At 33.7% G+C, this 15,303-nt stretch overlaps 1 protein-coding gene across 1 annotated transcript; it reads right to left on the minus strand.

Moving 5' to 3' along the window:
- Positions 1-4,867: 4,867 nt before the first annotated feature.
- LOC127084972 (microtubule-associated protein TORTIFOLIA1) lies at positions 4,868-13,249 on the minus strand. Its single transcript, XM_051025514.1, has 6 exons — positions 12,358-13,249; positions 10,527-10,718; positions 9,762-9,864; positions 8,964-9,676; positions 8,016-8,882; positions 4,868-5,427 (listed from the first exon to the last, which is right to left on the minus strand). Exons 1-6 carry the CDS (start codon positions 13,054-13,056, stop codon positions 5,236-5,238), a joined length of 2,766 nt encoding a protein of 921 aa, XP_050881471.1. The 5' UTR covers positions 13,057-13,249; the 3' UTR covers positions 4,868-5,235.
- Between the last annotated feature and the right edge of the window lie 2,054 nt (positions 13,250-15,303).

Consider the following 15,303-nt stretch of genomic DNA (forward strand, 5'->3'; position numbering starts at 1 on the left):
TATATTATTCATTGATCAAGGTACTATATATACACAAAAGAGCCCCTATAATTCCTCTTCTATTAAAGGAATGACAACTGCACACAATAATCACATAGCTGTACAAATCAATTATTTACAGCACAAATATATTCATACTTAATTTAGCTAATAATATCTTTGATTTACCTTAACATTTATCAACTATTCAAGAACTATATTCATGTTTGGTTGCATCTGGACAAGTTGAAACTTACTTCTTGATTGATAAACTACTTCGTCTTATCATGACTCTTCCCGTTTCTACGGCCACAACTGAGAGGTCTTTTTCAGCAATGAAAATTATTAAGACTAAGTTGAGAAACAAGATGGATGATGGGTTTCTTGGAGATAGCATGACAGTATATATTGAAAGGGAGATTAGTGCAAGCATTAGTTCGGAGTCAATTATTGACGATTTCAAGTCACTCGGAACGCGTAAAGCATTACTTTAAGATAGTTTCAAGTCATGTAATTTAAATTTTTAGTAATTAACTTTGTATTTATTTTAACTTTAATGTTTTATTTAAAATATTATTTATATTTTATTTATAATCTTTATTTTACGTTAGCGGTCATCCCAAATTTTTTTATCTGGCTCCGCCACTGCCTACATGATGTGCATCTTAACACTCTTTGATTTTGTTAGGTAAAAATAACTAATAGTTAATGATTGATAACTTATAACTTATAATTGATGAGGCATAACTTATATCTAATGACGGATAATCGATAGCTTATAGTTGATGACTGATAACTTATAACTGATGAATGATAGTTTATAAGTTAATTTGAATGTGTTACACTGACTGAAAAATATAAAATGACATAAAAAGAAATTCTTAATTAAAAAATTAATGATCCCATTATTTTTTATATAATATTATAAATTATTTTTATTTAAAATAAATAAATATATTAATAAATCCATTAAATATATATATATATATATATATATATATATATATATATATATATATATATATATATAAAAGGATGAGAATGAGTTTTTATTAAAATAGTAAATGTAGAAATGAAAAAAAAAATTAAGGTAAAAACTACTAAATTAAAAAATAATTCAAATAGCTTTAAGAAAATACCATAAACCAGTAAAAAAAAATCTACAACCTACCGCCTAAACGATAGTTATCAAATACAAAATTTGATTAATTTATTTTTTACTTCAATTTTAGTTCTTAAATTTCAGTTTATTTTTCAAAACTTAATTATTAACCTTCTATAATATAAAATTACGAAATCATTTTAAAATATGGAACTATGATAATGACTTTACGTTGAAATTTGTATACTTGAATTCCATGATTTATTATTTTTATCAAAATTTTAAATAAATATTGTTTATTTTACTATTTAAACTATTAACTAATCAAATTTTTTAGAACAATACTTAAATTTTACGAATTTTTTTATTCGAATAATTCATTTTTTTAAAAATTATTTTTTAAAATAATTCATGATGAGGATAAAGTGTTGTTGCAAGATGAATTGGTGACAATGTTATATTTTTAAGAAGATGCGTCAATTGAATCCCCGACTTCATATGTTGTTGTCAATTCAATTGATGTCACTGTACAAATGCATAAATGAGGTGCAAATTGATCTCGCACCAGTGTACAAGTAAAAAAAATTAGTATAAATAATAAACATTAATATTTAATGAAAAATACTTTTACATAAATTAATGATGACGACCATGTTGGTTAATACCGGCCACCAGTTTCACACTCCTTACGTACCCTTACTTGTTGTCCTCATTGTTGATTCACTCTGGATGTTTAGGTCTCAGGAACATCAGCAGAATCCCTAAGAAGTTTTTCCATTTCTAAGAAGTCTTATGTACGGAGTGACACACTATCGTAACCGAGTCCGCGATTCATACCAGAGTAATTGGGATGTGTTAAAGGGGTAATGGTGTGCGGTCTGGACGATCGAAAGGGGACATTGGTGTGAATGATTCGTTGGAGAAAGATTAAAATGATTGTTGTGGTAAGATTATGTGGTTTATATCGTCAACCCGATGTCGCAATGTTGGAGCAAGCTCTACATGGACACGTATTTGTTTTCTTTAAGTTATTTATAATATGGTAAGATTTTGTAACCTTGTTATTTATAATATATCAATTTTTGGATTTCATATAAGACATAGTAAGAGATTACATCAACAGATAAAAAATTTAACACAACAACACAAACAACTGATAAAAAAAACTTAACACCACAACATATTTAAAAGATTACAACAATCAAAACATTGTCATCTATTAGAGATATCATATCCCTAACATCATTGTCATCTTTAACTCGCACCCACATCCAATGCGTAACATTATTGTCATCTGCAATTGAGAATTATGAGACAAGCCTCTCGATACTTCTAATTTGTTCTCCATTCTAACCAACTTTTCAAATTTCTCTCAAGATGTTTAAAGTTTTGGATGTTCTAGAAAAACATTTTCATCGGAGGTTTCTATGCGAAATAACAAACTTGTTCATATCTTTTAACAATCACGATAGAGCTAGTGGTGATGGAAATGAAAGAAGAATTTGAAATGAGGTGTGAATTATAACAAATGATATGAGGCCAATTAGCACCTCATTTGTGCACTTGTACACTGACGCCAATTGAATTGTCAACTCCATATAGAGTCACCAATTCAATTGGTGTCTCCTCTTAAAAATATAAGGTTGTCGTCAATTCATCTGGAAACAGCATTTCATTCTCATTTGAAAGTGAGGTATTTTAAGAATTTTTTTGAAATATGAATTATTTGATAAGTTAATTTTAAAAAGGTTAAATAAGTTTTTGTTCCTCATAAATATTATTATTTTTATTTTTAGTCTCTCAAAAAATTTCGTTCCAAAAATGGTTCTCATGATATTTTGCGTCTTCGTTAATAGAAGTTGGCGTGGCATTGCCGCATGACTTCGTTTCTGAATCCAAAAAAAAAAAATCATGACTAATTGATAGCTAAAATCATAACTATTCTGTAGTTAAAAAATCGTAGCTATCACTGGTCATCAAACTTGAAAACAATTCTTGATTCGTCTCCTTTCACATCGAAGGATGAGCTCATGCTTCAGGTTTTTTGCATTCTATTGTTTATCCACAGAACCTTTTCACCAAATAAAAATACCCATGGAAGGTTAACTTTTCAAAATAATGTAAATCAATTTTGGGGACATATATTATCAGTTTTGGCAATATTTCTACTAGCTATTTGCCGCTAGAGAAGAACTTAGGTCTGAGAAGTCTCACATGAGTAATCTATTATTAGTCACAATGTCTAAACTTTGCTCCCTTTCTTTTCTTTTCATTTTACAATAAGAAATAAATTGACAGTTCCTTACCGTTACGAGGTCTATATGGATTTTAATATATAACTTGTGGTTGAATGATGAAGGAATATATAAATTGAGTTTTGATGATGATGCTGAGGTATGTTGTGTATATTTATATGTTTATATGAATTTTAGCATTTGCAGGTTTTTGTAAGTGTATTTTCATATATTCTTTATTGGATGAGAAAAATATTCAAATATATCTTGGTTAATATGTATTGAAATTACTACAAGGTTTGGGGTAGGAAGTAGGAAAAAAAGAAAGTTCTCGATAATATCATTTTATACTTAACAAGTAGGGAGAAGCTGTTGAAATACTTTTAGTATAATTTCGTGTCTACAATAGCATAACTTTCCCGGGGTGTGCAACCGAAACAACAAATCCTGATTTCTGGCAAAACCTTATCCACCGAGGGAAAATCTTCATAAGTAGCCAGAGAGGCCTTAGGAGGATCCATGGTCTGAAATAGTGTCAGCTGAATCAATTCTAGAAGGTGGAGAAAGATCATCTAGTTTCCAGCACAGAAAAATAGTTTGTCCCAAACAATTACAATAGTTACATTTGATATGAGGTTTGGATGTGGGTGATCGTAGTAAGCAATAGATATAGTAAGCATTTTATAAGATGATGAGAGTTGAAAGTGTAATGCAACTTTAACCCATCATGAATCAAGTTCAAAACTCATTCTACCAACCATTTTTTAAGGAACATTTTTCTCTATCAACAACAACAGACTATATTTTTTTAGGAATCAAAATTCTTTTTATAATGTATTTGTTACAGATTAATTACGATTTTAGCTACCGATTAGCTATGAGTTTTTTTAAGTTTATGATTAATGTTGACTTTAATCCTATGATATGTCACGTCAGCATCTTGTCATATCAGTTTCTGTTGACAGATTTTGATATGAGAGATAAAAAAATATTACGAAGATATTTCTTAAAGATTTTTTTTTTAAAAACTAAAAATAAAAGAGATTAATTATTATCCACTGTCAGGGTAAAAAAATTTAAATTAAATAAATCAATGGTTGTGACTTTACACTGTCAGTGTATATCAATTAAACTCAATAAAAATGACAATATTTACGATAACCAAAAATTTATTTAACCCATTTTAAAATGGGGATTATTTAGGTAATGACTAATCTATTTTCTAGAATAAAACTTAAATTTTACATTACAATTCGTTAATTCTTATATTACAGCACCTCTTTTTATTCCAATTCCAATTTCGAAATTAGATTTTTATTGATAAAAGATAATCATGAAAGATTAGATATACAAATATATAGCCACTTATTAAAATCTCTGAAACAGGCATCAAAATGATAACATTGATATTATTATATTACCAATAAAAACATTTTCTTCAAATCAAACAAGTCTTAAAGTATTCTACGTATTTCAAATTCAAACTAGGAATTGGAATAAATATTAGAGTATGCTTCTGAATATCAATAATAGTGTTTCCATACCCAGTATCTGGCAGTGCATGATCATCTTCAACATTTCATACTTCAGCAAATGTAATTACATGGAAGATTTGTTCATTTGTCTCAATTTACACAATGATTTTAATTTTAAGCACCACAATTAGGCACTGATAACAAGACATGCACTAACTTAGTAAATGAATGATATTCAAGCATCAAACATTGCTCTGACCAGTCACCAAGATGCAGAAAAAAAAGCATGAATTTGTGCCATTGTAATTTTTACTTGCAGGCCTAAAACCTGAATAACATATATTTCAAATTGTACACTCAAAGAAACCATCAAGGTTATCGTCCCCAACTCAAAAGTTAAAATGGGACAGAATCTATGTATCGGCGTAGTTTGTTCTTTATGAGCTTATTTGTCAGGTTGTTGTAGATCAATTTCCCAGCCTGATGCCAACTGCAATAAAAGTTGATCTGGAGGAACACCTTCCCAGCCCTCGGCGGTATCTGTTGAAGCATCGTGTAAATTCCGCAAGAGCTCTTCCTTCACTTCCATGGGAACGCCAAAAGTATCTGGGCCGTTTTCGAATAATACCTCCACCAACTGAGTATTATGGTCACAAATTTAGTAACGTAAGCCTCATATGAAAAATATAAAGCTTGCAAAAAAGGAAAACAAATGCAGCATTGTGTACAGTGCAGTGGAATCACCAAATGCTAAACAGGTGAAGAATTGTTAAAAGTCCAAGAAATGAACATGTTTTTTAATGTGTTATCTTAGACTATAATCAATCATTTTCTGACCCTCATTGTTCAAATGTATCTTGAAGATGAAAAGGTAAGATTCTATTAATCTTGAGAAGCCATTCCAAATAACATGGTTCTAAATTAAAGCAATAAGGTCATATTGTTCTTTGAATTTTAATGGGTTAAGAATACATGTGTAATTTAAATTAAATAATGGTCAATGATTATTCCAGCTAACTTTAGAGATAAAATCACTTCAGAGGAAATTTATTCCAACAGAAAAAGATTGCTTTAAAACCACGTCCATAAACAAAAATAAATAAGAAGAACCTGCAAGTTACTAACAGATTGACCACAACTATGTTGTATCATATGCTAAATTGCTAATCCAGACAAGGATACGAAAATCCCCAAAAGTAAATTTTCAAAAAAAGGTCTTGTAATCATAATTTATAACACAATGACTGCTTAAATAGGACAATAAATTACGGCCTTGAGTAACAGGGTGATCTTCATTGAAGGGGGGATCCATGTCATTTTACTAAGTAATCATTTTGTCTAGCTGGTGACCATGCAGAAGAAACAAAATGCATCCCAGTCCTCCAACGAAACATTAATTATTAATAGATTGAACAGCCTGAGATCTATCATTTAAAATCATCAGGAGCAATGTTGTAACAAACGAGAGTCTTCATAGGTTCGAGAGAGGATTGAGAGATCGTAACTTGAGGATCGTAAGCCAAATCGGAAGATCCAACTAATATAAAAAGTATATACTTATATATACATATTGATAAGCCTATGGAGTGTATGGGGGGAGGAGGATGGGTAAAAAAGGGAATAAGGAAGAGGGCAGAGGGGTCCACATGAAACCAGTGGGAATGTTGGAAAGAATTAATGATGAAGGAATTAGGAGCTGGTGGGGACAAAGGGACTAACTAACTTCACACGAGGCAGTCAAGGAGTGGAGGGAAGGGTGGAAGTGAGGGAAGGAGTGATGTTTAAAGGGGGAGGTCACACATGACGGAGGGGCATCTTGGGATTGGAGTAAATTCAGGGACTGGGAGTGGGAACCTTTCTCACACCAGTAATGATGCTCATTATGGAAAAATAGTTGACACCTTTCTTGTAATTGTCATTACTGCAAGGAGTTGTTGCTCCAGCCATTATATTCCTATTCACTATCATTGAAACGGGGTCGATAAAATGTACCATTTTATACTACCAATCTAGAGCCTATTACATATACACAAAAATCATCATAGATAAGGAAAATAACATTTAAATCATAAAATTAAACTAACTACAAAACTATTAGTTAATGACAAATTTAGGGGTAAAAAGCTTAATTTATTGCCTTTCTATGTATTTTTTTATGTGGAGGGCCTAAAATGCCCAGTTATTTTCTAGTAATATTATGTATTATTTTCTATTTCTTTAGAGGATTTATTATTATTATTATTATTATTATTATTATTATTATTATTATTATTATTATTATTATTATTTTTATTGTTGTTATTATTTGTTTTTTATCAAAAAATCATATTATATTTTCAATAGCCACAGGTGGTATGTTATACAGCTCTGACACTGGGTTTTGCAAAATGCCTTTCCCTAATCACTTCTTCACTTCCCAATGTATAGGATTTTATACTTTTCATATTTTTCAAATTGTTTGACTTTTCAACCCTCTATTTCTCTCATTATTTATTGGTTAAATATTTCTCTAATTAATAATGCCTCCCCGACTTCATCTTCAATTTCTATTGTGTCTATGCCGCTTCATTGATGCTGCTTTACGTATGCAAAGTCCACCGCAAAACTGAGCAGTGACATCCTCTGTTTCAGTCACACCTTATAAAACGACACACTTGTGGCTGTATGGCGCCGCCTCACCGATGCACAATCTGATGCTGCCCATATGTATTATCATAATAACCCGACCCAGATTCATTTTTTTTAAAATAGGGTCCAAAAAATCTGCCCCAATTCATCAAATAACTTAAGGATTCACCCCAACTATTATACCGAGTTTACCCAATCCCATTCCATCCGATTTCACTGGCATCAGAGCACAGAAGGCTGCGTTTGAATCATAAGATCGTCTGACTCTACGAGTAAACTCGCGAGTTTGCATACACAGTCAGGAGATTTAGACATCAAATCTTGAGACATAGGAATGCCTAGTTTTGAAATTAATTAGTCGTTGAAACCCATCAATAATGTTTTGTCAATTTTATAGATGATTTATTCCGGCAAATTCAAACTAGTTTTGACTTTTATAAAATATCCAAACAAATAGAAATATCATCCATTTATCTATATTTGGTAAATGGGGGGGGGGGGGGGGGGGGGGGGTTTATTTTGAATGAGAAAATTCATATGATTAGATTCTATATTATGACTAATAAAAACAAAATTTAAATAGAAGAGAAGCCATACCTGTTGAATCCAAGACAAACAGATGTTAAAGAGGTCCTGCTCCAGTAAGAATTGTCCGATGGCATACAAGATCTCACATGCAATGTCATTTGAAAGTTCATTAATTACAGGGCCTGTTCTATCCATTAGTTTTACAAGCAAACGATCATCTCCAGTAGTCAACACCTCTGCAAATGCTGAATCTATGTCACCTGCTTGAAGGGCGTCGTTTGCATTACTCCAGGAAGTCCAGATTGCATCCCTCTCTTGTCCAACACTGTCATCAGCCAGAGCTTCTGCAGTCATTTCGGGGATTGCTACTCTTGTTGCTCTAGATGGTCCATTGTCTTCACCAGCAACCCGAATTGCTTCCAAGGTAGCTTCATCTTTAGAAGCTTGCCAAACACTTCTTGCAGAGGGCCCCTCACCAAGCCGGATGGGCATTGCTGCTTTATCCCAAGCTCTCCTGCTGCCCCCTTGATCACTCTCATGCAATGAGTTAGGTGATCTTCCATCAACAGAACTACCACCAAAAGCCCTCCTTGAGGAAATCTGGCCATTTCTAGAAGCACCATACCCAGGAAAATCCCAACCCTCGGGCATGTCAGATCTCCAAGATGGGCCTCTTCCCCTCATCCCCAAAGCATTCCCATCAGTTTGGGTATACCTTTCATTATATGGGATGCGTCCATCACCACCTCTTCCAAACTTACCATTGGAGTAATCGTTAAAACCATTATATTTGCTAGAAGGCCGAGTGGATGATCCCTCGAATCTCCGGCCTGATGATATAGATAAATCTTGTAACATATCTTCAACAATTCTCTCAAGACCTCGTACTCTGTTCTCTAGAGTCACCATGCTATCATGAGATCCACCCATGAAATCCTGCAAAATTGTTAAAATATCTATTACTTATTACTTATGAAGAATATATACTAGAACTGATTTGGGCCATACAAAACATACCTGCAGCATGTTCATCAGATGAACCTGTTGTCTTTCAAGCTGTGTTAACTGTCTCTGGATGGCCAACAAGTTTCCTCTATTATTGGAGAAGGGTACTTCTGATTGACCATCAGCTCTAGAAAAACCTGCAATATTGGAGGAACTCTCTCTCTGATCATTTTCAGTCCTGTCATTTGTATCGTTTGGTTTTGTCCTAAGTTCTTTCGCATTCATTCTCCTCTCAGAGTATCTGTCGTGGGCAAAGTCGTCATAATTTCTTTGTCTTGAATTCCCATCATTTCCTCTTTCTAAACCAAGATATTTATTATTAACAGATCGATGAAAGCCATCATTAGGGACATTTCCAACAGGATTCGTTCTTTCGTTTAAATCTTTAGCACTTGCCTCTGACTCTTCCTCGTTGTTTGAGGATGAAGAATTGAGGCATCTGCGAGGAACAACCACTTCCACTGGTAAATCATCAGAGCTCCTTTTCTCAAGGTTTTGAAAAAATTCTGGGTTTAGTACTTTGTCATTTAAGACAGGTGGTTTCTTTTTTAATATTACAACTGCCTTCTCAGAGACACTAGCCGCTTTGGTTTTAGAATTTGAATCCGTGTTAGAAGAACTGGTTAGTAAATCTTTTACTGATGGATCAGACCTCCTCTCATCAGTATTTACCTTTTTCAGGTCACTTGTTTCTGACGAAACAGCTGGCTCAGGATTCCCGACATCTAAAGCATAAAAAATCATTACAAAGATAAACCGGGACAAAGTGGTTGGTGATTGGATTACCACAGACAAATTAAATGTGCTTACCAGACGACAAGGGCTTTGAATCATGAGAAGATCCATCTTCTTTCCCAGCAATTTTTGTCCACAACTGCAATGCCTCTGTCATGCTATCCCTCACAGGTCTTATCTGCAATCAATAAATTTTTTTCTGAAAATAATTAGATCACTAAAAAGCAATGTTGTTAATCATGGATAGCAGAAAATAGCAGATAGTTAAAATTTCACTACACGATGGTGATATAGTGCCACTTTAGCTGCTATTTGCCAACATCTTGTACTAAAGCGAATCATTGAACAATAGCAGTTTGTCCAAATTCTGCTACGCTATATCGATATAGTGCAGCTCTAGATGCCATTTATCAATACTGCTAAAAGGAAACAAAAACAATTCTCGAGTAATGAAGCTTCAACAATTACAAATCTACCATTTTAGGACAACTAATTCTCAGCCCTGACTCGATGTGATACTTTTGTCCATAGATATCGACTAGACTAGTCACGAGAGTATGCTATCAAATTTCTGCAGGAACATAATTCTTTTAGTGCTATTTAAAAGAGGTACATCATACACTATAATGCACGCAACGAAGTCCAAGAATAAAACACATTATGTGGTCACCTCCTAATGTCTTGGGAACATGATGTCCTTGCACTATTGAATTAATTCATTTTCAGAGACGGGTAAGATTAGTAAGAAGTTGAAAGATAATATGGCATTTAAAACAAGCGACTCGACAAACAAATATGGTGTGCCAAGAAATGAAAAGAAAATTTCATTGCAAAAACTACCTTGTCACACCGACAAGCCTCAAGCAGTGCCACTGTAGATGCCGTTTTATCAGTAATCAAACTGCTTGAATGCAAAGCCAAAGAACTCAATGCCTCTGCTGCTGCTTTGCGCGTTGCCCAATCACTACTGGAGAGGCAGTCATGAATGCTAGATAGCAAATTTTCCAAGCTTTGTGGTGCAATTGCTCCAGCCTGCAATTGATACTCAATTAACTCAATCTTTTTTCAATATTTGTCTTCTATCACAAAATGATAATTTGGTAATCTATGAAAGACAATAACTACTAACACATTATGAGGTTAACAGAACTGAAATAAATTAATATGGATCTCTCTTGTCTTTACCACCATGTAGTCAAGAAGAAAATTAATAGAGTCGGACAGATCTTCAACAGAAATAACCTACACTATTAGAATAATTATTTGCAGTTACCAGAACCACTCTCCGAATCCCAACATCATCCTTGGTGCACATGAGTCATGGCCATGTCATATTGAACTTTCTTAATGCCAGGGCTCTAATGTCAACATGTCTATCAAAATCTTTGTAAAAATCCCAGTAAATTAACTACAGTAAATAGCAGCTAAATTTTCAGCCAGCAATCAATCCACTCAACCACAACTTTTAGCCTTCATATGAATTAACAGTTTTGATATCAGTCTGAGGTAGCATTTTATCAATCATGTTAAAATTCAGGACATCCAGAATAAAACACAAGTTCCGCCATATATATGGTGGGTTTTTTTTAATTGAAAAGAACAGGAATTATAAATGATACATTGTGGTTCTACTAAAACAGAAGGAACAAAGAAAATTGAGCCACTTCATTTTGGTACTTGTTCTCTTCATTCACCAAAGGCTGCCTAAATTTCAAATACTGTCTGGCCATAGATAAATATCTGATGCAATTTTAACTCACCAAACTTTATTTAAATTTAAATGATATACACCCAAAGTGTTAAAAAGTCTTACACTGTCATGAAATCATAGTTTAGCATTGTTGCATCAATTTGTTACATCACTGGGCTGGGATTAATTACTATGCATTGATTGACAGTGCGTAAAACCAGATTAGTTATTCCCTGATAGCGGTGTGGAGCAGTCGACTCCAAAAGTGGGATAGCGTATGGCGGGATGACCGTTCTACTTGATCATTTTTGGAATAATTACATATAGTATAAACATATATTTAATGTAAAATTAAATAAATAACTCAACTCATAAAATATTCATAAATCAAAGCACGCATGACTCTTGGAAGTGCATAAACGACTATGAAGGAAAGTTAAGGGGTAATTTGTTTGAAAACCCCAAAATTACCCTTAAAAACGTTGTAGATGTAAGGGGTAATTTCGGTTTTATAGAGGGAAAATGATAGGGGACCAGAAACCGCTCTGCTTTGCTAACCCGCTATTTACCTTATAGCAGCCACTATAGTGTTCCTGCACCGCTACGGCTCTTCCCATAGCAGTCGGCCTCCACTCTGCTCCGCTATAGCGGTAATAGTGCCGGTATCCAAACAAATCATAAAATGATGCCATTATGTTATGTCGGTTCCTAAAATATCCCCGTGATGAGATTTTATTGGATGTGTAAAATAATTTCATACTAAGTTACTAACTATGCATACAAACTAAATCCTACATTATATTTCCTAATATTTCAAAAAAATATCTACATGATGAGATATGAATGGACAACAACATGGTAAAGTTGCCGCCAATACGTTTACATTAAGCTCCTTACTAAACCATTTCATCATTCATATCAACAATCATTCAATTTCATCTAAACCCTAAACAAGAACAAAGTCATCAAACAACATCAAACCTGAGACAATGCAGCAACCACAGGCAAAATCGCAGCCTTAGCCAAGAAATTAGGGTTATTAATCAGCTTGCAGATCCTAGGGCACATCTTCTGAAAAGCCCCCACCGGCACAACCCCCACATCACCACCATCACTCACAGCAGCGGTAGATTCAACTATCTTTGCCATACAAACAGCCGCCCCAGCCTGAACACCTTTATTCTGTTCCCCCATTGCCTCAAACAACGGCTTAACAAACAACCCAACAAGCGAACCCCCACTCCCACTACCATTATTCTCTCCTCTCAAATAAAGCGCCGCAATCCCTCCAATCGAGTCTCGGCACGCGTCGCGGGAAGCGGAATCAGTATCCTTAAGCCGCCGGACTATATGGGAGATGATTTTGGTGAGGTGAGGTGCGGCGGAGTGGTGGTGAGATGAACAAACGAATGACAGTAAACGGAGGGATTCGTTTTTTATAGAGGGTTTGGGGTCTGAAACGGCGTCGTATAGACAGTTAAGGATCATGGGAATGGCGTCGGGGGAGAGGGTTAGTATGGTCTTTTCGAGATCTTCAACGGCTATTTGGTGGGTGTCTCTGTCGGAGAGTTTAGAGAGGGAGGTTAAGATCTTGTGTTTGAGTTCTACCATTTGTAAATGGGTTGATACTGATGAAGATCTTGAAGGTGTTGGTTGGTTTTGAGGTTTTGTGTTCTTCATTTTGGAATTGTGGGTGGAAAAGGTGAATGGAGGAAGAGATAGTGGGAGAGAGGTGAGGTTGGTGGATTTGGGGGGTCAGAAAGGAAAATGTGAACTGATTTGAGTTTGGAGAGGATGAAAAGAAATGCTAGATCTGCGGGAGTGTGGGAAATTAAATTCTAGGAGATTCAAGTTTTCAAAAATGAAAAATACAAGGAAAATTACATTGGTTTCTTTTCTTATGGTATTAAATTAAATTGAAGACTCTCTTACCTTTGAAATTAAATGAGTACTCCAATATTTAATATCATATATTTTTTAATATTATTTTATTTTAAAATAAAATAAAATAAAATTTTGGATTTATGGAATCGGATTAAACGAAGCAGAATGAGATAGAATGAAATGATATTTCATTGTTTGGATCTTTTAAAATTTGATGGAGCGGAGCGGAATGAAGTGGTATGGATTTCATTCCATTCCATCACTTATCACCATATTTATTCCCCTCCAATTGGGATAGAATGAACAACTTATTTTATTCTGTTCTAAAATTTACAAATGGAATGAAACATTCGTTCCGTTCCGCTCCATTCATCTATGTCTCACTCCGCTCCACTTCATTTTGCATTGTTTATTTTATGATATCCAAACATAACCTAAAGGATATCTAAGAATTTTCCTTAAATTAAATATTAAAAAATAACAAGATTTTAGTTTTTTCTTCTTTTTTTTAAAGAAAAATATGAAAAAATTGAATTACTGATTTAAAGTAATACATATGTTACTTGATTATTATGATTCATTTCTTCGTGATGGGTGTGATTTAAAGTAATACATATGTTACTTATTTGGATTCATTTCTTTCTGATATGTGTAATATGGCGTATAAACCTCTCATCTTTTTTAAGTTTTTATTAGATATAGTTAGTTATTAAATTATTTAATTTAATTTAATATTAAATTTCGGTCCATTAATTAAAAAACGTTACACACTTTAGCTTTTTAAAAACACTTTCGTTAGTCGATTTGGTTTTTTCTATCAAATTTTGTCAAAAATCGTTAAGTTTGCTAACGTGGTTTTACAACAAGGTTTAAGGTAAATTGTTGACTCAATATATGTATTAAAAATCAAATTTAAATTGTAGGGGGTTTGTTTTTGGAGGCTAAAAACTCTGCAATTCATTATGTGTAAAAGAACATAACTCTTCATAATTAGTTGATTATGTTGATATTCTGTGCGCAATGCTAATTGTTGTACGATATACAAAATCCTGCCTAATGATCTTTTGTATTACAACATTTGTTTGTGAGTCAATCGATGATGTTGCTTCATCCACGAACAAGATTTTGTTGCACTTTAGCATGATTCTTCCCAAACACAAAAGTTGCCTTTGTCCAACTTGTCTCTGCCATCAACCACTAACAAAATATTAACATATTTCAGCTCATATTTTCTTATCATATTCCATTAAACTATTTAAAAATGAGTGTATATGATCACCTAAAGCCTCGAGCTCCTCATGTTTTGCAGTTACCACTTCTTTTAATTGGCACCACTTAAGACTCTACGACAACAAAATAAACATTAAGTTATTAGTTATGAGAAGATAAAATTATTAACTAAAATTCCTTCATACATGAAATATATTTATATATACCTTCAGAATTTCATCTTCTGAATACAATCCGAGAGGATCAATATTGGTTCTAACGGTTTCTTGAAAGAGGACAAGATCTTGTTGAATATATATCATTATTATGGAAATCCATTCTTAGACTTGCATTCACCCTGTCAATATTTTCCTGAGAAAATGCATTATATTTTCTCAAGCTACGTTTTGTCATAACACTGGAAAGGGTCTTTGAAAAGTGATGAATCACTAGAGCTTTAGTGATTGAATCAAGACGAGTCAATTCCCTAGAAGTTGTAGGATAATATTTATGCAAACCAGGACAATTTAAGTATCAAAATAGAAGGCGGCGTCCTTTTCCAGTCTTGTCTGACTTTCCTCCACTTTCGTGTTTTTTCTCTTCTTTTGGGAAGTTTTAGAGCTCTTTGTTTCAGTTTGGGGTTGTCTTCGCTTCGGTGATGGGCGAATGGGGAAATATCCCTCTGTCCAAGGAGGAAGAAGAATGGGTCGTAACAGCGGGATATGAAGTTAGCGGTGAGGAGATCTTTCAAAGAAAGCTTGCGGACAAACTTTGGACAAATAATAGCTTCAATATGAGGGCTCTCACTAGAACTATGATCGGTGCATGGAAGCT

Source organism: Lathyrus oleraceus, chromosome 5 (genome assembly GCF_024323335.1).
Source record: "Lathyrus oleraceus cultivar Zhongwan6 chromosome 5, CAAS_Psat_ZW6_1.0, whole genome shotgun sequence".
NCBI classification, from domain to species: domain Eukaryota; kingdom Viridiplantae; phylum Streptophyta; class Magnoliopsida; order Fabales; family Fabaceae; genus Lathyrus; species Lathyrus oleraceus.

Coding starts and splice junctions, on each gene's coding strand:
- LOC127084972 (XM_051025514.1), bottom strand. CDS start 13,056: ATGAAGAACACAAAACCTCAAAACCAACCAACACCTTCAAGATCTTCA. Junction 10,719..12,357: donor TGGTTGCTGCATTGTCTCAG/GTTTGATGTTGT, acceptor TATCAATTGCAG/GCTGGAGCAATTGCACCACA. Junction 9,865..10,526: donor AGGCTTGTCGGTGTGACAAG/GTAGTTTTTGCA, acceptor TATTGATTGCAG/ATAAGACCTGTGAGGGATAG.